The 27358-nt window shown below is 38.6% G+C and overlaps 1 protein-coding gene across 3 annotated transcripts; it reads left to right on the top strand.

The window, feature by feature from the left end:
* LOC140279829 (short transient receptor potential channel 4-like) lies at positions 1 to 27358 on the top strand. Of its 3 annotated transcripts, XM_072375026.1 has the most exons (16): positions 1 to 441; positions 3777 to 3800; positions 4283 to 4512; positions 5527 to 5745; positions 10302 to 10442; positions 10725 to 10901; positions 11671 to 11871; positions 20848 to 21184; positions 21441 to 21580; positions 21683 to 21883; positions 21990 to 22111; positions 22406 to 22601; positions 22710 to 22904; positions 24291 to 24332; positions 24674 to 24763; positions 25767 to 27358. In XM_072375026.1, the coding sequence occupies exons 3-16, from the start codon at positions 4354 to 4356 to the stop codon at positions 26457 to 26459; spliced, it is 2913 nt and encodes a 970-aa protein (XP_072231127.1). In that variant the 5' UTR covers positions 1 to 441; positions 3777 to 3800; positions 4283 to 4353; the 3' UTR covers positions 26460 to 27358. The 3 variants fall into 3 exon arrangements, with proteins under 3 accessions (XP_072231127.1, XP_072231129.1, XP_072231128.1); XM_072375028.1 differs by lacking the exon at positions 3777 to 3800; XM_072375027.1 differs by lacking the exons at positions 1 to 441; positions 3777 to 3800 and having other exon boundaries at positions 4206 to 4512.

Raw genomic sequence — 27358 nt, 5'->3', positions numbered from 1 at the left:
TGCGTCTCCAAGTGCGCACAACCCATCTGCAGCAGCGCTCCGCAGACCGCCTGCCAGGCATCTGGATGCTCTGCGTTTATTTCTGGAGGCGATGCTTTTCGCTCAATCAACCCCAACAGGTGGATTAAGTCGACTGGGCAAGAACATCGGCGAGAAAAACCCAGGGGGCAAATCTGATGCGCTGCAGAACCAGGTGTGATCTACCAAGGAAAGTTGCACGGTTGTTGCTCATTTTCGTCTACAGGATTTGTTGCGCGGTGAGATGAATGCGGTGTTCTCCCTCGCTTAAGACCGAACAGAAAACAAAAAACGGACCGAATGTGGTTTTACAGTGGATGAACGACCAAGTATCCAGAAACAAGAGTGGAGAATGCAGACGAGACCGAAAAAACAAGATAAAGACAAACAGGCGCCTCAAGGCACCAACATATCAACAAGCAGGTACTGCATTTATATCTCCTCTGCTGTCTCACATCTGGGAGTTCAAAATTCAGGAAGTTGAGCTGAATGATTTGTATGCGGTTTCCAAAAGAAAAACAATGATCCCATTAAGCGAAGCTGCTAAGTTCCAATGCTCCACATCTAAAGGTTTGTTGTTTGGTTAAAGTATAAAAATGAACTGTGATTTGATTTAAAACCAAATAAGGCAGACAATTTTTTTAAAAAGTCCTTTGCATTTTTATTCTTCCCTCGGAACATTTCTCGCAAACATATATGTGAATACATTTGTCAAAAAACGCAGGCACCATCTTCCACGCTACTAAGACCCGCTGTTAATTAGTAAAAACTGTCACTGTTATGATTGCTTTACCCTCTTTGTAAGCTCAGGGCAGGCTTCTCTAAATGTGCTTTTATAGTCTATTTTGTGGCTCCTGTCTGAGCATTGCAGCTCTAAGAGTAACATATATATTTGCTTGATATGGGCTTTTTACTGACACTATAAATGCAGCAGTCTTTGAGTAACAGATGGAACTTTATATTTCTAAATAATATACTGATTTCAGAAAGTGTGTTTAGAAGAAATTAGCTTATTTAGAGGGTTGATCGCATGCTTATTTGTGATTTTTTTGTATTTGCCCACAGATTTATTCAGATCATCCACACATGTACTAGTATTTCATCTTGGTAGGTTGCCAAAATTTTCAAGAGGCTGTATTTTGTGTCTATGTCTATCATCTTAAACAACACTGCAAAGCAGAATAGAGCGAAGCATTTATATGCCAGGGTTGAAATAATCGACATAGAGTCATAAATAAAATATGTCACTTCACCTGACATCTTCTTCATCTGTCTGATTCTACCAAACTGCCTGCCTACTTAAACTAAATATTTCTGGAGGCAATGAAATAAATATCCAAAGCTTTTCTGTATTTAACTGGCAGGCAATTGATTTTATTTTTCTTTGGAAGAAAATTGCTTACCACAGTAGCGTGACATATGTGACATAAGTTAAAAAATATTTTTGTAATCAGAAATCACTTCCCATATAAGACGTCTGCTTTTTACTGGACAACAGTTTAGTTTAGAGTGAAATTATCACAAAAAACTTTTATAATCATACTAATGGCCAAGATCTTAAATAAGGTCTGAAAACCATCAATAAACTCCAGTAGTGAGCAAATTACCCAGTGAAGCAGACCTATATTTTTATGTTTTTTTACTGTTTGAAAGGGGAATAGCAGCAGTGCTGTAGAAATAAGGTATACTGATAGTTTTTGTTAAAAAAAACAAAAAGGAGGATGGGTGACTTGATTTGAAATAATGTTGCTTAGGAACACAAACTAGAGAGCCCCCTTGTGACATTGGCAAGAAAAGTATTATTGCATGGCAACAAGATACTATATGGCCACAAGATGAATAACATGTGGTCATGGTGTGTGAATACTACATCTCTCCAGCATGCTGTTATTCTGATGGCACCACATATTGTCATTTTTCCAGTGCTTTTGCAACAGCGGTAAAAATTGCCAATGTTCCAGGTGAAGGTAGTAAAAGAGTGCATTGTGTCCTTCCCGCTGTGCTGGATTGACTTCCTAAAGTGTTGTTTTTAAACCAAACCCCATATCCTTTCCTACATCTTGGTTGGCTTAAAGGTGGTTCTTTAAAGCCAACCTAGTGGATGTCATGCCTCAACCTAGCCAGGAAATGATGCTGCTTAAACTTAACATTTAGATTGACCCAGAAGTAACAGAAGAAGCTGGCACACAGAGGAAGAAGAAATAAGTAACATCAGAAATAATCTCCATCTCATCTCATGATCACAAACATATAGTGATAAAGTGTAAAACATGTATGAAATATACAGAGTTGTATTATCTGTGTCAAAAAATGTGTTGGTTACTGGCGTAACAACTCAAAAGGAAAAAGGAAATACTAAAGAAGTGCCTTGAGATTACATTGTTGTGATTTGGCACTATATAAATAAAACTGCATTTAATTGAATGAGTCGAAAGGGCAAATCTATACCACCTATTTAGCAGGTCATAATTTGGTCAATACATCCTGTTCTTATACATTAGGACAAGGACAGTTGTCCAATTAAATGCCCCAGGTGTTCAAATAAATGTAGTAAATGTCAATGAATCAATGAATCCCCTCAAGGGGCCACTATTGTTGACTGCCATCACACCTGAAACCTGCCTGTAGTTGCCAGGATAGAACACAGATTGATCCAAACTGTTGTGTTTTGGCTACAAAGGATAGCTAGGAACCTGGCAGTAAGGATGCTCTTGTGATTGGGATTTTGCAAATCAAACGAAAATCCAGTTGCTTTGGAAAGACTTTCATTTGTTCATGAAGAAACATTTAAAATGATGTTGAAGCGTGTATTGTCGGGATCTGATATTGCAGCAGTTGAGATCAGGGCACCAAGGCCATAAAAAAAAATCCAGGATTTTATCATACATCCTGTTGTTTAGTGTTCACCCCATGTTTTTTCAAGAGCCAAATCAAGTGTACTTTCTTAATGTTGACGTTGTGCTTTACCACAGTAGATTAAATCATTAGAATTCGGTTTAACCTTTTTTTGTCTGTAAAAAAACTTATCTGTATCTTGTGGCTACACATTACTAAAATACGGCACCAATGTATACATATTGTTCTAATGCTGTAATAACTTGTCATTATTTAACATGTGACCACGGATTACTTAGCCTATAGTTACAGCTGTGGTAGCGGCTATCCAGGGCAACATTTAGCCGCCGAGAGGCTAATGTAGGATGATCTGTCTGACACGCTATGTACAAACAAAACATCCGTCCATAGCTGCTTTTGATTGTTTTATTGATAAACATGCATACGGGATTTGACTTGCATGATGCTTTGTAGATATTATGACATAGATTGTGGTTGTGATTGCGTTCAACAGAAAATCACAGCACCCTACTCACCCCCTCTCTGTTGCAAACAAAAAAAAACTACAAACAGGTACATGGGATTTAAATTAATACCGCTATGTCCAGGTGACACACACACACGCCGACAACCCTCCTACTGGTGACTGAGTGACAGGCATGCACCAAATACATCCCTTGCTCCTACAACAACTATGCAGTGAACAATGCACCCAAGTCACCAGGAAAATATATTGCCATTGTTTTGTTTTCTGGAAACCTTAATTATGCACAGTGTCTACATTCCTCATGTACTTGTTAATTTTTTTCCCTTTTTCTTTTTATCAACAAGCACTCATGCTGGGGGTAGGCCAGGTGTTGGATTGTGGTTCAAGTCCTGTGTGAAACTTATTCTTTCTTTTAATTTCCAATTTGCTCTCGGAGGGATCTTTTTCTGGAAGAGTAAGGGTAAGGCTATCATTAATTTTGTCCAATCTTATCAAAGATTTTATTTTCTGAACTGCTCTTTTGTCTTTGCCACAAAATACTCAGACTCAAACTTTAAAAGATTCTTATTCTTTGCATAAAATAGACATCTCAGTGATTGAAAATATCCCACTCTAATTTACATTTTAATCAACTTCAATTCCTTACTTTTGCCATGCATAGGGAGATAATATAGGATAAATGACCTCAGTAAATAGTAAAGTAAAGTAAAGTACCTCAGTAAAGTACGTGTCTTTACTATAATTACGGAAATAATTACGGAAATTAAATTTTAAAAGGGCTCACAAACTTTCTATCACCACTAAATATATATATGAACTCCTTCTGTGTAAGCTTCTCTGTTGTTATCTCCTCTTCCTGTTTTATCATCTTTTCACACTTGCAAAGGCCACCACCAACAAGTTCCTTCTTTTTTCTAATGCCTTTATCCATGTCCCTTCTAGTGTGAACTCACTCGGCCTGGCAGCAGCTGTAGCAGTGTTAGCAGGGTGCTCGTAAGCTGAAGCCCAGGGAGATGTCACAGCTGTACTACCGGCGGACTGACAGCTCTTCATACAGAGACCGCATCCCGCTGAGAATTGTGCGGGCTGAGTCGGAGCTGTCACCTCTGGAGAAAGCCTACCTTGGAGCTGTGGAGAAGGGGGACTATGGTAGTGTAAAACAAGCTCTGGAGGTATGTGTGCACGCATATTCACATAGAAAAATGGACATATTGATCAATAAATGGATGAATAAATGCAGCCACTTGTGAGTTTGAATAATGGAAAATTGGATGGATATTAAAGCCTTAGCCAGTTAAATTGATTCAGAAAAGATTAGAAGATTGTGGGCGCCATGCAGCCATGACAATAGTTACTAATTTCCAATTAAATGTGGGACTCCTGTTTACCATATGGACAGGTATCAGACCAGTAGTACAGGGCAGGTGGTTCCTTTTTTTGTTGTTGCGCAGTTCCTTTATGGCCTAATCTGTAGTGAAAGAAAGTGGAGTCATGAAGCCATGCAACAAACAACACAATACAGTGAGCTCAGTTTTGCTATATTTTCACCATTTGCAATTTCTCACAGCTATTCAACTTTGCCTCCTTCACTTGTCCATATAGAGGTGGACAAAAGCAAACACTTGCCCCTTCCTCTTTCCACATTTTTCTTCCATCAGTATCGAAACAAGAGCCGTCGTCAACCAACTCACAATAACCTATTCTCACTGAGACGAAGACAGTGAATATTAGTGTGAAAGTTATGTGTTTCTGCTCCAGATTTAATTGAACAGAATAAATCTCCAAAGGGACATTTAATAGTCACAGTATATGATATCAATAACGAAAACCTACCGTTAAACAAAAAGAAAAATGCAGTCAATAGAAGATTATTCTAAGGCTACTGGCCTCCTGTAAGAAATATTAAAATGTATTAGCTTTATTTGAAAACAATACATTTATGACCACAGTTTTTGTCCTTAAGCCCCCAAGATGGATACATGGCTAGTACTCCTGGCTATTCTTTGATTTATTCAACACACTCTTGTTCCTTGTGTGGTTGTTGATGAATATCTGCACACATGTATTTGTTCTATCAGATCCAATCGAAAGAATTGTAAAACTTTTTAAAAGTATGTTGAAGCCATTTCAGTGTATATTTCCTCACTCAGCAACCCTGATTTTCACTTCCAACTTTATTCTTTCAGGAGGCAGAGATCTACTTCAAGATCAACATCAACTGCATCGACCCTCTCGGACGCACCGCTCTGCTGATTGCCATTGAAAACGAGAATCTGGAAATTATTGAGCTTTTGCTAAGCTTCAACGTCTATGTCGGCGATGCCCTGCTGCACGCAATCCGTAAGGAAGTGGTGGGAGCTGTGGAGCTGCTGCTTAATCATAAGAAGCCCAGTGGAGGCATGCAGGTAAGGAGGGGACTGAGGGGATGGGCTGGAGGAAGTTTCTATGTAGAAGTTATTTATCTGTGGAGCAGAATTCAATTAACAGAGGAGAAGATGGTCTGCTTACATGCAAGAGAAGCTGATAGTTGTCATTTTCTACATCACCAAATCTGTATTTTCATGATTTAGTACTTTAATTCTTTTTATTGATATTTTAATATCTTGATAGTTAGATTTGTTTGTTTGCATCTCTCATAATATGTATTGTTCATCATGAAATATATGAACAGTCATTTATATGTCTATATGAATATTAAAACAATGGTCTTCTTTGTGTTGTAAACATAAAGAAAATGCATTGCAACCTTTTTTTTAAACAGACTCCACTTACACAGAGGCCCATGTGCCAAAACACCAGAGGTGCTGTGTCAGCCAGTGAAATGCTGGTACTCGCAGCATATCTTATGAGCTGCATGTAGTTGCATTGAGCTTTTTATGCCACCCAAAAAATTTACCTACTATTGTTGGCATCAACAAAAGCTAACACTTTGGGAAGCTGTCTTCAGAAGCCTATTTCTGTCTTTTGGGAAAGGAACAAGTTGTGCAGGCAGAGACTTAATGAGTATGTTCACTGAGAGAAAATATGATGTAGAATTTGTGCAAAATTGTAGAATACTCCTTGCTCTTTTTCAATTTTGTGAAAATTCAGAGTACTTTGAAAATGCAGCTGTTGCCACTTTTCTGTTGAAGATGAAAGTGCCTCTTTAGACCCTAATTGCTATAGTCAGAAAACTAGAAAATTCTAATTTCTATTCTTATATTTTATCTTGTCCCTGCCACACAGGCACTTAACACACTGGAACACAAGCACACACATCCTTTCTCCTTTTCTTCCTATTAGCAGTAATGCACCATAAACCACAAAGGAACAAATGCGTTTTTGGCTTCATCAGTCAGCTGATGGGGACATGTTCCTGCCCCTCCTAATGTGTCCTGTTAGAACCACTGCATTAGGCTTTGATAGAATAAAGTCAAATAATGATAAGAACAGGGGAAAAAAAGCGGTTGAATACATTAGGGAGGAAAGGGAAGCACACACACAAGTGAGAGCTCAAACTTGTTTAAGAAGTTGGTGGAGAGAAGGCCAAATCAGAAGGGCCAAAAACTCTCAAGTCTAAATCCCTCGGTGACATCAGTCAGCTGATACATTACCTCTTTAACTTAGTGTCTCTGTAAGATAGCGCTTCTTCGTGTCACATGAGTAGGCTGCGAAAATAGATCACTCTTGCGCAACCAAATCACCCCGAGAGAGGCCCATTGATTAGATTAAAAAGCTGTCTGGGGAAAATGCATCCTACCAGTTGCCAGAGTCTTCTCTGAGATTTATTAATATGGCAATTCATTATTATGCTTTGCAGGAATTGTGCATATTTGTCTTTCTATTTTGTAGGATGTCTGACTGATGTGTTTGCAATAATCAGCTTGAGTTTATTTTCTGCACTGTGATGCAAAAACAGAACTGCTCAGTGTCCCACTTTCTTCCAGCTTTGTTTGTGATGTTGTGAAGTGAAAACCAATGGGGAGGCTAAAAATGGATTACAATGAAAAGAAAAGCACAGGCAAACTGAGCTTTTGCAGATGCCAATGTTGCATGTTTAATCCAGCATAATCGATATGCTAATGGTGGAGCCCTCATTCTAATACATTAACACATATGCATAACACAAAGGAGTGGGCTGTAATTTCATCTCTTTTCTCTGTAATTATCATAACTTCACATCTACCAGTTTGTTCTCCTCCTTGTTCGTGCTTGGGCACAGGCCAAGGCTGTTTGATGTAGATTATTTGAAGTCACTCCTCCTCCCACGTGGAGAACAGAGTATATACTGCAGCTTATTAGATCACCCTCCTCTGCGAAATATGACAACTCTCAGAAACGGCTCTGTTCCACTTTGTGGAGTGACCGCTCTGAGAGTAAACTACAACAACAATAAGGGTCCGTGTGATCAGAAGACTTTGGGTGCAATATAGAGCACGGCACATTTTTTGAGAAAATTAATCTCCAAATGAACAATCCTTCATATTTTATCCTCTTATGGAGGAGTCATGACATGGAGCTTCATTGATTCTATTTATGATTCTACTGCTAACAGACTACTTTTAAGTGAAACATCCAGAATGGTATGTCTTAGATCTTTTCTTAACTTGTGAGATCTCACCTTCACCTATAAGATTTATTTGAAATTAAATAAATTATCTATATTGAGCTTTGCAAAGACATTCCCAAAAGATATGACATGCTCACCACAAAATATTTAGTTGCATTATTTTAGATAGATTCTTATTGTTATGAAGTTATTATTTTTTTCAATTTTATGAAGTTTAATATATTCATTCTTCCATGTTCATGCTTTACCCTATTCAGGGTCATAGTGGAACCTGGAGCCTATCCCAGTCCGTCACAGGGCAAACACGAAGACAAACAAGACAAACAAACATGCACGTTCAGACTCATAATTTAGTTATGTATAAATTGATCACAGATGCATGTATTTGAACTATGGGAAGGAACCCAGAGAACCCAGACAAACCCATTTTATTCAATTTTGTTTTCTTATGCAGAAATTTATTTAGCTTTCAGTCTTGTAAACAGAGAATATATTCGGCCTTTAGGCATCATTAGGCACGTCTTACGACGTATGTGTTTTTCCACATAGAAATCTGTTATGACCTTTTTTTTTTTTTTCATTGTCATGGAGCTCACGTAAAAGTAGTCAGTTTAAATCTAATATGAAGCTCTCGGTTTGTCTATTAAAATGCAGTAACACAGTCAAATATGGCTACACGCAAGAGTAAAGGCAATGGAAACACAGAGAAGATAATAATCATGGCACACAGTATAATCATTATTTAATAATAATCAACATATTTGGCTACCAAAAGCTTATGGTCTTTTAAGCTGTTTTTTATCTCATCTGCACTGAAGTACATTTTCTTGTAAATGTAATCTAACTTGATCTTGGTCAAAAACAGAAGCTGTTAAATGAAGTAATAGAAACAAAAGCCACTCTCTGCGTGGCAAGACACACAAGATCCAGAAAGGCCACTACCTGAAATACTTCTCAAAGACAACGTTAATTAACGGTAGACTGAGGTGAGGTGGGAAAAGTCCTGCATTCTTATGAATAAAAATGTTTAATTTCTATTTGAAGTCATGAACACTGCATCCTCCAGACTAAAGAGGAGAGAAAGAATGCTATCAGCACAAAGTTCAAAAGCTAGCACTTATGGCAGTGTGTAGATGCATTAGTGCTCTTCATGGGTAACCTGCACATTTATGAGGACACCATTAATGCTGAACGGTAATTGCTCGTTTTTGAGTGAAATTCAGTACACCACCATTAAGGTGATGTATTTTTTTCGGGAATGTCTTGCTTGTTTTAGCATGACAACCAAACCATGTACTGCATAAATTAGAGCATCATGTCTTTGTAGTATAAGCGTCAGGGTACTAAGGTGGCCTGCTGCAGTCTAGATAATGTGTGACACGGACCCTTTGAGTTATGTTGTTTCACAACACATTGCTCATATTTTTTCAAATAGTAATAAGGTCAACATGTGATGTGTTGTGTTTGTACTATTCTTGATCTTTAAAAATCTTTTTAACCATATATCTGATATATATGGTTAAATCACTGCATTCTGCCTTTCAGTAACACAATGTTGCATCCAGTTGTTAAAAGTCTAGCTTGATTCAATATAAGTGTCTTTGAATGACCAATTCTCTTAAAAAACAAGCACAATTTCTAAGTAGACACTGTGGTTGTGAAATACTGCTGTGTGCACATCTGTTTAGCTTTGAAATCCTTTTTCCTCAGCTTCCCTGATTGTGTTGTTATACCACAGAGAAACTGAGATCTTTCAAGCAACTTGTTAACATTAATCTTTAAACACTCCAGAACTAAAAATCTTATATCTCTCTGTCATAAGTCTGCCTCAAGTCAATGTCCTTACCTATCTCATATTTATCAACAATTCTCTGTCTTATGTTTCTCCCTCACCAGTGAATCAAATAAATGTGAATGTCGTGGAAATTGCAGGATTTAGCTGCTGCGGGTGATAAGAAGTATAGGTTGGATTCGTTATTTTCTGAGCGTTTTCTCACTGACATGTGTGGAATACTGATATTTTAGGAGCTACAGCCTGCGGCAAAAACCTTGATACAGATGGCATTTTATTAATCTCTACAACCAAAGACATAATTTCTTGCTGCTATTTGAGCCATTTCCTTACAGCTCCAAAAAGCTCTTAACTGTTTTCTTGATCCTGTTTATTCCGTATCATGTCATTGTATGGACCTCTGAACTGCACTCTGAGGTTAGCGAAATATCCCTCAGGCTCTGTGTTAAGCCATACCAATTACTTCTAACATGCACTGAGCAACCTGTTGATAGAAGAAAAAGACTATGAGGGCCATAAATTGGCAATAAATCACAGGCCAAGGCAAAGTGTGTTGCTTTGAAAGCTTCGGTCAATATATTTGTGTGACTGAAGGTTTGTTTTCTCTCCTCTGTTAAAAGGTTCCTCCTATCTTATTGGACAAGCAGTACTCTGACTTCACCCCTGACATCACTCCCATCATCCTTGCTGCACACACCAACAACTATGAAATTATTAAACTTCTGGTGCAGAAAGGTGTGTCCGTGCCACAGCCACATGAGGTGGGTAAACTAGATACATCTCTAATTCATGGTATTACTTCTATAATGCTGTTTGTATTTTTATTATTCATGTTATATATATATATATATATATATATGATGTAATTTATTATGTAAATGTCCACATGAATTATAAGGTCAATATCAAAATATCATGCCCAGGCATGACAGTCTTTAGCTGATAGACTGGATGCAGTGCTTGCCTTGCTAGTCTGGGACATAATCCTTAACTAAACAAAGGGAAGCCTCATTAAAATGTTCATTCTTTGTTTGATGTTGCAGGTGCGCTGCAACTGTGTGGAGTGTGTGTCTAGTTCAGATGTGGACAGCTTGCGGCACTCACGCTCTCGCCTCAACATCTACAAAGCACTGTCGAGCCCCTCACTAATTGCGCTCTCCAGTGAGGACCCTTTCCTCACTGCTTTCAGGCTGAGCTGGGAGCTGCAGGAGCTCAGCAAGGTGAGGACAAGAGAACCGGCTAATAGTTGAGCTTGGACACTGGTTGGCAAAATTGTATTCTAAAGAGCTTAAATATCAACAGCGCGTTAATTAAGTAACTACAGTATGTTTCCTTTCATAATACTATTATGAAACAGAATTAATTAATGAATTAATTTGGTGGCAATTAATGCAAATTGCACTTGATTAATGTAATTAAAATTTATATGAAATCAGAGTCAGTTGCGAAAATCTTTATTTCAATCATTGTCATTAGTTTCCAATAATTTAGTAAGGCTAAATAGATGCCAGTAAAAATATTAATGATTCTTATGATTAGATAGATTTGATAACTTAACTTTTTTAAGCTTTTTTGAACAAATTCATGTTGCTTTTTATGTCTTAGAAGACATGTAATGAGCAGAAAAAAAGGAGTCAAAACCATAGCTGAGTATTTCCAATTGCGGTGACCAACATGTGTTTCATTTATAAGTAAAAAAAAAAGGTGGGACATGTTCAAATTAGCAGTACATTATTAGCTGTTTGAGAGCAAAGTCATGACAAAGAGTTGTGAGTTTTTTTAGAGGTGAACTTCGGCAGCACCCAAGCAAGCTGTCAACACAAGGGTGACAAGATGAAAAGGATTTAAAAGAATAGGGCATGCCATTAAACTTCTCAAAATATCATTGAAACAGCACCATGAATCAAAATAACCACACTCAAGTTGTTGTTTTTTTTTCTTAGAGATACGGTATCTTTATTCTGTGTGCACTTTATCCGTGTCTTTTAGGTAGAGAATGAGTTCAAATCTGAGTATGAGGAGCTGTCTCACCAGTGCAAACAGTTTGCTAAGGATCTCCTGGATCAAACGAGGAGCTCCAGAGAGTTAGAGATGATCCTCAACTACAGAGACGATATCAATTTATTGGACGAAGAGGGCAACAGTGATCTTGCAAGACTCAAACTAGCTATCAAGTACCATCAAAAGGAGGTAAGCGTAATGCATTGAATTAACAATAATAAGACAGTACTAGTAATGAAAGAGACTTCTGGTGATGTTGAACACGTGTACAAGAAAGGCAGAGTGTATGAGTGGGTGCCATAGGTTCCTTTGATACTCGAAGTGCAGATATATCATCATTGCTTTGAAGGACAAAAGAAGAAGGAAACAGAAATGGTTGCTTGTTTGTATTTCATTGTGATCATTGATGAAATAGGAGGGAAGGAGGGGATGTTATCCTGTTGGCCGTTAGCCTGTCGGCTATCACACTCACATCTCAGAGCACCTGCCCCCTCTTTCACCTACAGCGCTGTGTGAGTCTGCAATATTACAGTTATAGCCTTTTAAATTGCACAATAAGGTCTCATATCCTTTTTTTCTTGTATGCTTTTCCTTGGTGTGCTTCATGATATTGTGATGATTCAGTGCTGCAAGCCCCAGGCAACTTTCACGCTGTGGTCTTTCAGGAACACTGCCAAGCCTGAAGTTTTTGCTACATCAAGCCTAACTCTTCTCAGAAGAAGAATTATTGCCACTGCCAGCTATAATTATGTTAGATTATCATCAGGTTTAAGTCCTCAAATGTGGATCTCAGCTGAACTTTATCTGGTTTTGTTTTGGCAATTTCCAGAGGTGACAAATATACATGGAGAACCTTGAATTCAAACTATAAGCTACAAGATAAGGATTTGATTCCATAGTGAAATTGTAACTTTAGATTTAGACGTTTACTGCACTGAGATAACTGCAGAAATACGCTCATTTTGAGTCTATTTGTTTAGACATTAAAGAAGAGAAGTAATCTGTTGCTCTAATCTTTATGTGTAGTGTTTCAGCTAAAACACACTTGCAGCATGAAGAGTTGTGATGTTGAATAACAAACAAATGCAGTACATCTAGTTTTGTGTCAATTAAATAAATGACAGAATGTGAAAACATCACCCTCCTTATTGACCCTCTATCTTAAACTCCTCCCACCAGACAAGCCTATTTGCACACTCCCTGCTACAAAAACGTGAAATTTAACTAGCCACAGTTAGCCACTGCAGTTAGAAGGCCAACACATTAACATTTAACATAGATTAGCTTTCATGGTAAATCTACCTACCTACTGTACCACTAAACAACTATCAATTTACTTGGGGAATGCAAAAGAAATGCAAAAAGAACAGCAAACTAAAAAATATAGCTACTAAAGTTTAGTAGCTACTAAAGTTTTGTCAATGCTGACTGGTTTTCGAAAGAGATATTTTGTTTATTTTGAAGTGGGGTTGTGTGAATTACTTATGAGTCATCAGTGTTTTACCTGCAGACCTGTAAAGCTGTATACAGTGTGCCTGTGCCTGTAGACAGCTCTCAGAGCACTCTCAATTTGGAAAATTTCCCCATAAAAATGCTCCTTTGGGGCCTGAGTGGGGCCACAGTGTGCACAACATTGAGCCGACACGGGGTGCCTACTGTCGGCCCCTCTACCATCACAGTGTGCTTCCCAGATGAGGCATCAGTGAAAATCCAAAGTGTGGGCTTAAAGTGGGTAGCCCAAATAAAGCAGAATGGGCCCTTAGTGAGGCCCAATGTAGGTCCATAACTCACCCATTAGGCTAGATACAGGTTGTCCCACTGGGCGCCACATCTACCCCACATTTCATAATGTAAGCAACACCCACAGTAGTGGGCTGCCCGTGGGGGTCCAAAATTGGGCTCCTTCTAGGCCCCACATGTGCCCCACTTTAGTAGACTTCACAGTATGGCAGCTGAAACCAGGCAAAAGGGTTCCCAGGTGGGCCCTATACATCCGATCTGTAGTTAGTTTCAGGTAAGCTAATGCTGAAAGCTACCCAGTACGGGCCACCAGAAGAGCTCATTTCTTTTTAAGCATTTCATGCAATTGGAGCTAATGCTATATTGTTTTAATGCTACAGAGTTTTATACTAAGTCACTTCTGCACCAGACGGTTGTTTACTTTGTCACTATACTATCTCAACAGTAGAGCATAAGTGCAGTAAAATGGTCAGCAGTCAAAAATAGTTTGTAGCACAGTCTTGTAACATTGACCCTGTAAACTGATCAATGATTCAGTGTGAAAAATCCACAATGGAGTGTTCGCTTGAACCACTACAACATTTTTGTAGGTTTGAGTTGTTTTTCCCGAAAAATGATCTCTGAGTGGCTCGTAGTTATAGCGTTTAGCTCTGTCATCAGGAAACCGTCTCCAAACAGGGAGCGCTTTGTTCACTCACTACTGCATGTAAGACTTTAATTACACATAAATACTACACACGAGCCTTCTTTACAAAGAAGAAGAGAATTGAATGACGTGAAAAATCTCCTTTAACGTACCATCAGATTCTGTTTTTGATACATTTGTGCTGTAATCTTGTTGGCCACCTGCTGTTAGTGGTTGTTGCCAGTGCTTGAACTGCTATTCCAACAAGATTTTCCATTCCTGCCTTTTTTTATTTGTTTATCTTATATAAAAACTACAATATAGCAGCTTCGATTATAAAATCAATAGGAAAACATTTACAGTGGTAACAGATCAAGTGAGAAAAAGGACAATTCTGTCATCGTCTTTTTTTTTCAGTCTGACTCTTTTTTAACAACCAAATGATAAAATGTCGGTTTTGTAGGACTTCTACATTGCATTCTTCTATAGTTTCCTCTCATACCACAGAAATTACAAAATGTTCTAACTGGTGCAATTTCTATGCACTATCAAAGCATTTGGAATTTAAGTCCATTTTAGATTTTCCCACTGAATGAATTCAATATCAAATAACTCTGTAGAACCTGAATTGCATTTCAAATCCGTATCAACAGTTTTGTGGAAAATGGTTTCAACTTAATTATTGCAAAACTGTTACACTCCAGTGATTTCATGGTTTTATTTCCATAACAAAATAAAAAGCTTTCCCTCTGGGCAGAACTATTATTATGCAAATAAGTTAATTCCTGTAAGTAAGTTAGTAAATTCATACATTCGGTAATAACCCTCAGTGTGTTCTGTAGAGTGGTACATCTAAATTATGTCGTATTTACCAGTCGATTAGAGAGTAAACTTAGGCTGGTAGTGTCCCAGTTATTTCACGACATCTTTACAAAGTAGTTACTCAGTCTTTTTGTTGAAGAGAAAAATATTGCCACGCCTTCTTGCTACTAATGTGTGAGCTATAGTTTCAGGTTCATTGACGATGCGGGAAGCACAGTTCTTAATGTAGGTACAAAGTGATGGGATAGCTGTAGGCAAAGAAAAGGGTTAAACAGACTTTTTGTAGTGTAGACATGTTCTGCTGAATATAAAGTTGAAGTAAGAATAAGAACAAGCAAACACATCACTCCCAGGAGCAACTGAAATTTTGTTGAACTGTCTTTTGCCGGTCTGCTTATCTGTCAGAGCAGCGCCCTTCTGCAAGGATCTCAGTTTATGACACGGCTGTTTGTTCTCAGTTATTAGACATCATCTGCACACACTTTGGCAAATGAGCATTTTGAGGCACTGAAGGACAATTGAGGATCGTTCAAATGCACATGTGGACGTGATGATGGACAGTCCTCTGTTATCTTACCAAACCTCTCTGTTTTGGGCATAAAATCCTTTATTGTGTACACTGTAAACCAGCATCACTTCTGCTGCCTTTGCCACAGCTGTGTCTCCTAACATGTCCTCTCCCCAGCTGTGTTTTAATTATCCAGGAGATGTCCCAATATGCCCGTATATTGCATGCTATCTATAACATCCTTCAATTGCACCAGGACTTTGATGGAGATGACTGAGTCATGCTGTGGGTAACAATCCACCCAGTTGACCTTTCAAATGACTAATGTTCCAGCTATCTTGACTTGTTAACAAACATTTTAAGATGAAGTTGTTCTGCTGTCCGTGTTTGCGCAATAAGTTTTGCAGTTACAGTATGCACCTTCATGTTACTTAATGTTTGTCTGTTTATGAGTAAGAAGGCATTGAAATTACTAAATTAAATTTCCTGAAACTTGGTATAGTTAAAACATGGGCAAAGGAAGAACACATTAAAGTTTAAAGTGTGGATCAGTGTTGTTAAAATTGCAAATACATTAACCTGGGAAATGCTTTCTGGGTGCGCTCTTTACAAATGGTAAATGGACTGCATTTAAATAGCACTTTTCGAGTCTTATCAACCACCCAAAGTGCCCTATACTAAAAGCCACATTCATTAATTTCCCTGCAAATTCTTGCACTAACCGTGCTTTTTTGTCACACTGAAACACAGTAACACACTGATAAATATATCAGTGGCAAGTAGGGGTCCAGCATCCTTCGCATCCTTTCGCAATTGCTTGTTTTTCTGACAGATGACCACTATGGCAGATGTGGGTGTGAACCCTAACTCTTACTTGGAACTAAGAGCTTGTTTTAATGGTCACATCATGTTGTCTCTCTTTAGTTTGACCTCTCCTCCTCTCGTTCATTGACAACTTTGAAGACAAATTCTTAAGCAATTGGCATTACACCTAGCCTGAATGTGTGATTAATTTGCTCATAGTGCAAGCTGTTTATCAGTATTGCAATGAGAAGAGTCACGAGAAGTCTGCTTTTGACCCTTAGCAAAATGAAGGGCAGCTCTCCACTCAACTCTGTGTGTAGTGTGTGCACAGGCATGTTTACCTTTCTGTATTTATCCTCACATTTCTGTGTACATTGCAGCTTTGCCACTGCTGTGCTCCCAGGGCTTAGAATAGCAGTTCATAATGATCTGAAGAGAACGCTCCACAGGCCTACTGTTGAAAGAGCTGTGTTCACATAGAACTCTGTGCTTTGATGCCGTAGTAGACCAAATCAGATGAATATTGCCTGTAACATAAACAATGAAATGATCATTTCGAGGTGGGCAGGTACACTGAAAAATCACAGAGTGAAAACAAGCTGTCTCTTGAATATTTGATATTGTCAAAGACGCCAGGCAGGACTGATCCGTTTCACATGCTGTAGTTTCACATTGCCCCCTTGTGACATCTCGTAAAAACTGCAATTCAGTATTTCAACATGTTTAATGTCACCAGTAAAATGAAATGAAATTGCACTTGTGTTGCGTGGTGAAGAACCATAAACAGTTCTTTCTGCATTTTACTGCAGCGAATATCTGCCTACACGAGTTCGTAATCAACATTGAGTGATAACTTCACAAGCTCCCAGAGCATTAAAAAAACATATTCATTCTGATACATAAGTTCATTTTGATAAAAAAAATCTGAAATAATGCTTTTATTCCCCCTCTTCTCCTAAACTAAACTCCTAAATTCTACTCAGTGTGCAAAAGTCTGGTCATCCCTGGTCAAAATGTATTTTTGTTACATGCGCAGCTACTGATCTTAAAAAAATTTAATCAAATTAAAGATGAAAAATTATTTTCCAGCATTTTAACCAAGAATAGTGCTTTTGTTTTGCACTTTTATATGGCAAAGAAAAGGAAAGGAGTAGCATGCTTGTTAGAAGATTTTTAATCATCAACAAGTGGCCAAATAATGCACTTTTAAAAGCTTTATAAATATGGATCTTCAAACCTTAGCCCGATAAAAAGTAGGCATTCATGGGCTTTGTGAAAGTTCAAATTCTCACTAAGGAGGAGACCTTACAAAACAGCAAAGCATTTCCAGGCAGCCCTTATGTTTGAAATATGATTCAGAGAAATCAGTTAACATGATTGTTGGAGGTCACACTGAGGTCTGGCAGACCAATTTTCCATAAATGCTGCCAGTAGGCTATCAAGAAAAGGTAATCAAAATTCCAAAAGGATGATTTAGCAGACTTACAGTGGTGGTACACTATTCTACTGTGCAGCAACACTTACTCAAATTTGACCTTCATGGAAGAGTCCTCAATAGAAAGTCTTTCTTTGTCTCAAAAGTTTTAAATGAATTACCCCTGAGACATCTGGGAGACAAGTTTAATCAATTTATAATACTTATCCATATATACAGGGTGTCCAAAGTCTCTTTATAATTAAAAAATATATTGCAAAGGCAATTGATGAGGTATCTTAATTAGATTTGTTCTATGTACTCAGTAGTTATCAATGTTTTTAATCACATTGCATTTGTGTGTTTCAGGTATCCTGTCATAAAGTCTCTTTGCAATTAAAAAAATGTATTACAAAAGCAAATTAACAGACAATGTGTGGAAATTGTTACAAAATGAGGACTAGATATTGAGTTTTTTTTTAACTAATTTAATACACCTCTATATGGGCACCATTAGTTGCATGAAGCACATCAAGACGGTACTCTATTTCTTGCCGTGTGTGCTGTAGCATAGCCTCATCTATGGTGGCAATGGAATCAGTGGTCTTTTGCATTAGATCAGTGATGTCCCCTAACTTTTTTCAATACACAATATCTATATATAGATATATAGATATTTATATATTACCACAGTTAGCAAATGTATGCTTAGTCAGAAAAGCAAGTATCGTTTAATCAAATTTAATTTTGAATTTTCCAGTCACAGGTAAATGTGTATTTTTCAAATATATATAGTTAAAACAATCCATCACCAATGTTATTTGCTGATACTGTGAGCATGTCTGCTGAAGATGCTGTTTGACAGATCCAGCTCAAAAGAACCCCACTATGCAGCAAACTGAGCAAACTTCTTCTTAACTGAACCAAACTTGCCCAGATGTGAAATTACAATAGCACAGTACAAATATTGAATATTTGAGACACTTTTCAGCTGTGGACTATGAATTCAGAAATGTTAAATTATATAACTTACACTCACATGATGGTTATGTTCTGCTGAGGAATAACCAGAAACTTCATGCAGCATGAGCACTAAGTCATGTTTTTCAACTCTCAGCAAAATAACACCATCTGAAGGTTTCATGCTTGTTACTGTGTGTCTGTGGAAGTCGGGGAGAAAAGTTTTTGGAGACCTGTTATGTTGGTATAGCTGCAGGGGGAACATGTCCTCACTAAGCTAGAGAGCATCCTCAGTACTTTCACAGTGGTACACTCTCTTCTGGCACTTATGAACAGTTGATGGTTGAGAGGTACTTTGTCAAGAGACACTTTTCCAACTGAACTTGAGTTGTGTGAAACAGCCACTCAAGCCAAATTTACCACTCTAGCAAGTTTTGTTTGGGATTTTGACAAGCAAAAAGAGGGTGGCGTCACATTGATGTTTGGATTTTCTCTCACAGGGAGAGGGAACTGAGAGAATTTTAGAACGGAAATGGAAAGTAGGTCTGTAAGATGACTCAAAGCTACAGTGAGGAAGGTAGGTTCACTGTGAGGATTGAAATCTGCTCTTTTGATTAGATAGAGAGTTATTACTTAATTGTTCCTGTTGCAAATTTGTATGAATATATTTCTCAATTATTATTTTAATTGGGTAGTGCCAGCCCTCATTAAGTCCACTGTCTCCAATTCAGCATTGCGGTGGGGGACTGGAGTCTATCCCAGCTGTCATTGGGCAAGAGGCAGGGTACACCCTGAACGGGTCGCCAGCCCATCACAGAGCCACATTAACCATGCACTCACACTCACACCTAAGGTCAATTTAGACTTCCCAATTAACCTTTCCATGCATGGTAGGAAGCCAGAGTACACGGAACCCATACGTGCCTTGGGGGTGCATTCCAAATTCCATATTTGAATGATGCAAGCCATAAATTAACCTTTTTTTTACTTCACCACTTTCTCATCCAAGATTAATAAAAAAAAGTCAGATCAAAGTCTTCTTTGCATAGACACGATACACAATGACACGATCATAAAGGAGTTGCAACAATGATTCTCATTTTTATATAATAATTTCCTGAGCTAAACTGTGTCATTACTAGACATAGTCTGCTCTCACGAGTAAGCTTCAGATATTGGGTGCAAGCTAATGAGGTTCGCATTTTTTTTTGCTTAGCTATACAGCTCATGCTCAACGTAGTTGTATTGTGAAAAAAAAACAGCAGGGCCTCCTACTCCTGTATTTACTTTTGTCCATCTGAAATATTGTCATTGAAGATCCTTTTTAGAGAGTATGTATTTCTACTTCCCTCGACCATTCATTCCATCCTCAGTTCACTCTCATGTCCTCTTATTTTATGCCAATACTGTAGCTGAAGTATGGACATATGAGCCGGGTTCTGCTTCATACCACAACACAGATAGAGATCTGTGGTTCCCATGGAAACAAAACTGCAGAGTTTGTGAATTGGTACCCACTGGTGCTGGATAACACTTTGACTATAAAGGCTCTGCATGATAGTTCACAATATTGTATGCACCTGTGTAAATCTGTTTCCACATGTAGGCATACTCATTTTCAACAAATGCTGCTGATCTAGCTTCAGTTCATTTAACTAAGGAAGTCACAAAGCACAGCTACATTTAAACCTATGCTCAGTGACCAGGAGCCACAAATTATGTTCATGATATTTGTGCATGCTGATTGACGTTTCAAACATTGCCAGTCAATCCAATCCAGTTGCTGTAGGATAGAATCATCAAATTCTGGGATGTCAAATAAATCTCAGACAATATTTTGACATCTCAGGAAGCAATGTTGTCTTAGTGTCAAAAAAAGAAATCGATGAAAAATGCAATGCAGTCATCCAAAAACAGGATCCTCCAATTTTTTGAGGCCCTTTCTGTGTAAGGCCACTTTTTTTCTGCATCAAAATATCTGATTCCTTCCAACATATAAGAATGACTCTTCAATTTTGACACCACCAACACAACCCATGCTTTCGTTTGCATGCCCTTTGTTGGACCTCTCAGCAGGTGCTAATTCTGGCACATAGTCACTCGTATATCATGGTCTGGTAAACTAGAAAACAGCCGTAGGCTGAGATCTGAGATACTCTCCTCTAGCAGGCTCTCAAGCTGCAGTCATACTTTGGATTAATGCATGAAAAGCTCATTGAAGCTATTTTTAATCTCTCTAAATGTACTATATGGAATGTCTAACTCTCTACTTTCTTCTCATGTCATTTTAAGTTTGTAGCTCAGCCAAACTGTCAGCAGCTGCTGGCGTCCAGGTGGTATGATGAGTTTCCTGGGTGGAGGCGGCGCCACTGGGCAGGAAAATTTATCACCTGTGTCTTTATCGGCCTACTCTACCCTGTTTTTGCTCTCTGCTACCTCATCGCTCCCATGAGTCGCTACGGGCACTTCATCCGCAAGCCCTTCATCAAGTTTATCTGCCACACAGCGTCCTACCTGACCTTCCTGTTCCTGCTGCTCCTTGCCTCCCAGCACATTGTTACCACAGAACAGGACAGGCAGGGCCCTGCACCAACCACTGTGGAGTGGATGATACTGCCATGGGTTCTGGGTAAGTGAAATAGGTGATAGTTATAGATAGTTGATAGAAAATGTCTCCTGATTGAGTAATGTGGCCATGAATTGAGACCTCAGACATAACACTGTGTTGTTGGGTTGGTTCAAAGCCAGCCAACCCATCAAGAAGCAGGGGGGAAATTGATTCTTCAAGTCTTTAAAATGATTTGTTTGTGTATATATATATATAAACAAAACACACCAGCCCACAAATCAGAAGCATTCACTTTCCATCTTTATGTTCATGCAAGGATTCATCTGGGCAGAGATCAAGCAAATGTGGGATGGTGGTTTCCAAGACTACATCCATGACTGGTGGAACCTGATGGACTTTGTCATGAACTCTCTATACCTGGCCACTATTTCCCTCAAGATTGTAGCCTACACTAAGGTAATCATCCTGTCTCAAACGGGCATTAGAAGGGACAGTAAATTGCTGTATGACCTCTCTGTATTCTAATTAAATCTGCCATCCATTCTTGTCCCTATACAGTACAGTGGCAGTAAACCCAGGAACCAATGGGAAATGTGGCACCCCACACTTGTAGCTGAGGCAGTATTTGCCATAGCAAACATATTCAGTTCCCTGCGCCTCATCTCACTCTTCACAGCCAACTCCCATCTGGGGCCACTGCAAATCTCTCTTGGGCGAATGCTGCTGGATATCCTGAAGTTCCTCTTCATTTACTGTCTGGTAAACTAAAACAATGTTTGCACACAAACGGGGGAAGCGCATAGTAGATATTCAGAGGTGGTGCAGTTTGAGTTTTTCATATTCTGTCTATCTCTGCTTCCTCCAGGTTCTACTTGCCTTTGCTAATGGGCTGAACCAGTTGTACTTTTACTATGAGACAAAGGCTTCAGATGAGCGGGGAAAATGCAAGGGCATCCGCTGTGTTGAGCAGAATAACGCTTTCTCCACGTGAGTTTGTCTTGTTTGCATGTGTAAATGTGCGATGAAATGTGTAAATGTGATATGAAACTGAGTGTGAAAGAAAGAGAGAGCTGTGTGTGTATGTCTGCTACTAATTGCAAAACGTGTGAAAGCTCTGTTGCTAAGAGAAACTGATATTTTAGCAGGATCTCCTAATTGCAAGGATGAGAATTACCTTTGGCTTTATGCTGACAAAATTATCTTTCAAGTGTAACAGTGTTCTGTATTTATGTGTAGATGCTTTAATTAGCTTAATTTACAACGTGTATATTTCTTCTGCAGATTATTTGAGACCCTACAGTCTCTTTTCTGGTCTATCTTTGGACTGATCAGCCTCTATGTGACCAATGTGGATGCAGACCATCAGTTCACTGAATTTGTTGGTGCCACCATGTTTGGCACCTACAACATTATTTCGCTGGTGGTGCTCCTCAACATGCTCATAGCCATGATGAACAACTCCTACCAGCACATTGCTGTGAGGACATATTCATGGCACAGCATACATAAAGCAATATAGGTGGAACAGATGATACAAAACACACAGTACTACATGCTTTTCATATGTACTTTAATTTGGTTTCAGGATCATGCTGACATCGAATGGAAGTTTGCCAGGACAAAACTGTGGATGAGTTACTTTGAGGAAGGGGCCACTCTCCCAGCCCCTTTCAACATTATTCCCAGTCCTAAATCTTTCTGGTACCTTGTGTGCTGGATAAAGAGACAAGTATGCAAGAGGACACTATCCAAGCGCCATGAAACCTTTGGAACTCTTGGAGTAAGTTGATCGAAGCAAATATCTACACAACTTTACCTCTAAAATTATGAGAGGAGGCTCTGGTTTGTTTGAAGGATGAATATTGGAAATAGTGGGCAGGGAAGACTTTGTATCACCATGACAACCAAATTCTAACTACTTCATATAAATCATAGTGCTGTTTGCGCTAATTTTTGTGGCCAGAGTAGTAGAACTAAAACCATTCAGTCTGGTTTTAGAGCACTCCATAGCACTGAGACCGTCCTTGTTAAGGTGACAAATGACCTACTGCTAAGTGCAGATAGAGGAGAGTGCTCAATTTGGATTCTTTTAGATTTAAATGCGGGATTGAAACTGTTGACCACAACATTCTTCTCCATCACTCGGAGTCCTGGGTTGGAATTAAGATTGCAGCTTTTGCCTTATTGTGCTCATATCTCTCTAACAGAACTTTTTCTATCACTCTGGGTGGTTGCACCTCCTCAGTGGCTCGGCTGAGTTGGGGTGTACCAAGGTCAACTTCTGTTCTCTCTTGCCTTCACTACTATAATTCATTATACTCAGCTAATAGTCATGGCTCCCTCTGTTACCTCTAATTAATTTAAAATACTGCAGTTAGACTCATCACTGATACGAAAAAGTATGAACACATCATCCCTGTTCTTGCTTCCCTTCACTGGCTTCCTGTTAGATTTTGTATTGATTTCACAATCTCACTTCTCACCTTCAGTCTTAAATGGCCTTGCCCATAAATACATCTCATATTTATTGACCTGATATGTGCCCTCCCGACCACTGAGATCCATCCATAGTGCTCTTCTAACTATCCCTAGATTGCAGTTTGTGACTAAGGGAGATCAGGCTTTTTCCATTAGAGCTCCCACCTTATTGAACTATTTGCCCATTGCACTCAGGCATACGACCTCTCTTGACGCCTTTCAATCTCTTTTTAAAACTTTCCTTTTTCTGGAGGGCCTGATTGATAATAGTCTGATTAATACATTACATAGTCTTTTGCTGGTAATTCGGCTGTCTATCGTTTCTTTTCTTTTAAGTTCTGCTGCTATGTTAAGCACTTTGTAACTTTGTTTAGGAAAAAGTGCTAGATAAATTAAGCTTTTTGGTTTTTTTATTTAGATAATCAGTTTATCAACTTAGCAGTTGCCAGAATTGTCATTGTTATTGTAAAAAATCCACATACATATCAAATTTTAAGATTCACTGTTGGCTTTCTCATCTATGATATCATATGTCAGTTGCATCTTTAATCTATTTCTAGAGGACAAACCTCAGGTGTAACATCTTGTGAGGATATGTCAGCATATACATAATCTAAAAACATTTCTTTTTAATAACTCATCTCCTGCTCTTTTTCTAACTCAATCTGAATTCATCTAATGTCTGCAGAGGCGAGCAGCTGAGAACCTGAGGATAAACCATCAATATCAGGTAAAAAGTCTTTCTTAAAGCATGCTGAAAATTATCACAGTTCCTTGTTGTTGTGTGCATGCCTTGATTAAACAAATTCTGCTACTCAACTGACTTTCTACATTTCCAATTTCAATGTGTAAATAGAAAGCTTTTGCATCACCCTATAGCCTTAACAATTACCCTCAGCAGGGCATTCATCTTTTTTCTCTGTAGAGGATTTCATATTTGCTGACACAGTTTGTTTTCTTTTGCACATAAATGTCTCTGTCATCTTATTCATGTCTGACAGACTGTGAGATTTGTACTATGGAAACATTTTCATGTGTTTTAAAAGAATGTATCTTTTTTACCTTGTGTAGGAGGTTTTAAGAAACCTGGTGAAACGCTATGTGGCTGCTATGATCAGAGATGCCAAGACAGAGGAAGGCCTGACTGAAGAGAATTTCAAGGTAGGTGCAGGTCCCACAGAGCAAAGAATAAGTAACTTGAAACAGCTATATTCAGTGTTTCTAATAATAGCAGCTCTAACAACACACAACACAGCACTGATAGTGCTTAATCCAGTTATAACAATCCCCTAAGTCTACAGTGACAGGGACAGCAATTTATTGCCTCTTTCAGCTCACTGGTTTCTCAGGCACAACTTTGCTGTTTTTATTTTCTCTCACAGCTCTCATCTGTGTCTGTTATATCAGTTTCTTTGATTATAACCTGATTTGAACTAAGCTACAGACAGATTAATCTTATGCATATAAACATGTAGAATCTGCTGGGTAGGGACATAATTTTTGTACCAGGAACTCTGGGATGTGGTTTTCATTTTGTCCGATTATTGACAGCGCATTCACTTGAAAACAAGCTATTGTCTAATGACAATTAAACATGTTATCCTGCTTTTTTTTTCTGCAACCACAACAAACTGAGTAAAGAACATCTTAGCCCAGATATCTATAAATTAGACATATGCTGGCGACATTGGAAGTCACTAAATATTGACCATGTACATGAGAGGCTGAGTCGGAGAGCTCTCAGTTTGGCAGCTATGGCCAAGCAACATTTAGTCTGAAAAGGTCTGAAAAGTTTGTAATGAGTTAACGGTCATCTGAAAATAAAATAAAAGTTTCCTGAAAGAAGTGTAAACATTGGACAAGATTTTTTTTTTGGTGAACACAAATCACTCAGAATGCTGACTTTTACCATGTAAGTGTTGTAACTTTTTATTTTAAGTGTCATAACTTCTTACTGTTCCGTTTTTAAGTTTGTTGGTTAAAATATTTCATTGTTGTGTTTATAACCTGTCTTTGTTGTACCGTAGAGGCCTAAATAAATGCCTTTTTTTTAGGAATAAACACTGTGTTACTGTAAAGTTTTGTGCCTTCTTCTATGGTGTTGCCTTACTACTGTAATCTTTAGTTATTTCCATTTGAGCTGATGTTTACTTTGCTGTCTTAGGAGCTGAAGCAAGATATATCCAGTTTCCGTTATGAAGTGATGGGCATGATGAAGACCGGAAAACCTTCTCTGCAAGGTGCAATTGCCAGTGGCAGCTCAGTGGATTCCAGTCTTGCTTACCCAAATTCTTCGCTGAAGATTTCTCCCTGCCCTCCGAGCAGCCAGGTGAAAAGCAAACTTAACCGATTTAAAATCACCACATCCATCCTAAAGCAAAGCAGTTCTTCAGCTTCAATCAGGCCCCCTGAAGCATTCAACGGTTTACCTAATGGACTCTTGTCCCTGGTCTCGGACGATAGCTGCAGTGAAACTTCAAGCCAGTGGAGAAGCTACTCCAAAGATATTAGTGATTTTGGCCTGTTCCAGACACAACACTGGAGCAGCAAAGAAGTCCCCTCAGGCACAGGGGAAATTTCCAGAGAGATGTATTCATTGTCAGAAGAAGCAGGAGAGTCTGGGGGCTCAGATGCAGAGGAGCAGGACAAACAGATCGTGGCCATAGCCAAGGGTGAGAAAGAACTACCTGGGAAAAAATTGAAGGAAGATTGTCAAGAAAGTGCAGAAGAGTCACACGTCAGCTGCAGCTCTGAAAGATATGGAGAAAAACAAACCGAGGCAGGAGATAAAGACGTGCCCTGTACTGATTCGGTAGATGATGGATGTTTGTCAGGATCAGCCAGAAAAGATGCATGAGATGTGAAGAGCCTTAAAAAGAACTATGAGACAGAGAGACTGACAATCAACAAGAGTTTTTCGAGAGAAATGTTTCCCATAGGTTTTCAAGTCTAACTTTTCCAGTTGTTACTAAAGATGATCAGCTTTGATCTTGGGAGACTCAGGGAGGCCTTTGGTGGTGATTTGAATCAGCAGAGGAAATGCAGCAAAAGTGACTGGAGTTCTGTGTTAACAAGAAGCAAGGATTAACATTTTAGGATAAGATCATTTCATCTTATCTCTTCCCTACAGAAGATTGGAAAAAAATTATTCCTAAGATCGATAATTCTTTTTTTAATCAATCTTCCTTTCCTTCACCCTTATCTGACATGTGTATTTTTGATCCTGTTGTTTATCTTCTCCTCGATCAATCTCTCTACCTCTTTTCCTGTCCCGTTTATCTCTACAAAATTTTAATTCCCCTATCCTTATCTCACTAGAGCAATAGATGTGTTGTTTTCGACTTGACTTTCTGCCTTATGCTCTCTGTTTCTGCACTGTGCACACTTTAAAATGGCATTCAGTCCCTCTAAGATGTGTCAAGCTGTCATCATGCAACGGTGATCCTGTCAATGTTTTTCTATGCAAAAACTTTGGATTGTGATTCTCATCATTCCTATGTGTCCAACTGTACATTAAGCGCTGACAGTTCATGACAAATACTCTTTTGTGTAGAATGTGGACGACCTTTGAGAGACAGACAATATGAACACGACTTGTCAACTATTTTAAGCCACACTTTATTCATGTTTTATCACTCCTGCAGAAAATTGATTTGTTATTTTGATCAGATTAGCTGTTTTTAAGATGTAATGTTAGTCTGAATAAATGATAATATAAACAAAAATAAAAAATAAAGCTGAAATTATACTCTTTAA

Source organism: Leuresthes tenuis, unplaced genomic scaffold (assembly GCF_036924035.1).
Source record: "Leuresthes tenuis unplaced genomic scaffold, fLeuTen1.0.hap1 SCAF_21, whole genome shotgun sequence".
NCBI classification, from domain to species: domain Eukaryota; kingdom Metazoa; phylum Chordata; class Actinopteri; order Atheriniformes; family Atherinopsidae; genus Leuresthes; species Leuresthes tenuis.
Note: the sequence above shows the minus strand (reverse complement) of the source record. Positions and strands in the feature narration are given on the sequence as shown.

Excerpts from the sequence above, each read along its gene's own strand:
- LOC140279829 (XM_072375028.1), top strand. The coding sequence starts at position 4,354 with ATGTCACAGCTGTACTACCGGCGGACTGACAGCTCTTCATACAGAGAC. Across the intron at positions 21,884-21,989 it reads TCCTCTTCATTTACTGTCTG|GTTCTACTTGCCTTTGCTAA; the intron begins GTAAACTAAAAC and ends TGCTTCCTCCAG. Across the intron at positions 22,112-22,405 it reads CAGAATAACGCTTTCTCCAC|ATTATTTGAGACCCTACAGT; the intron begins GTGAGTTTGTCT and ends TTTCTTCTGCAG.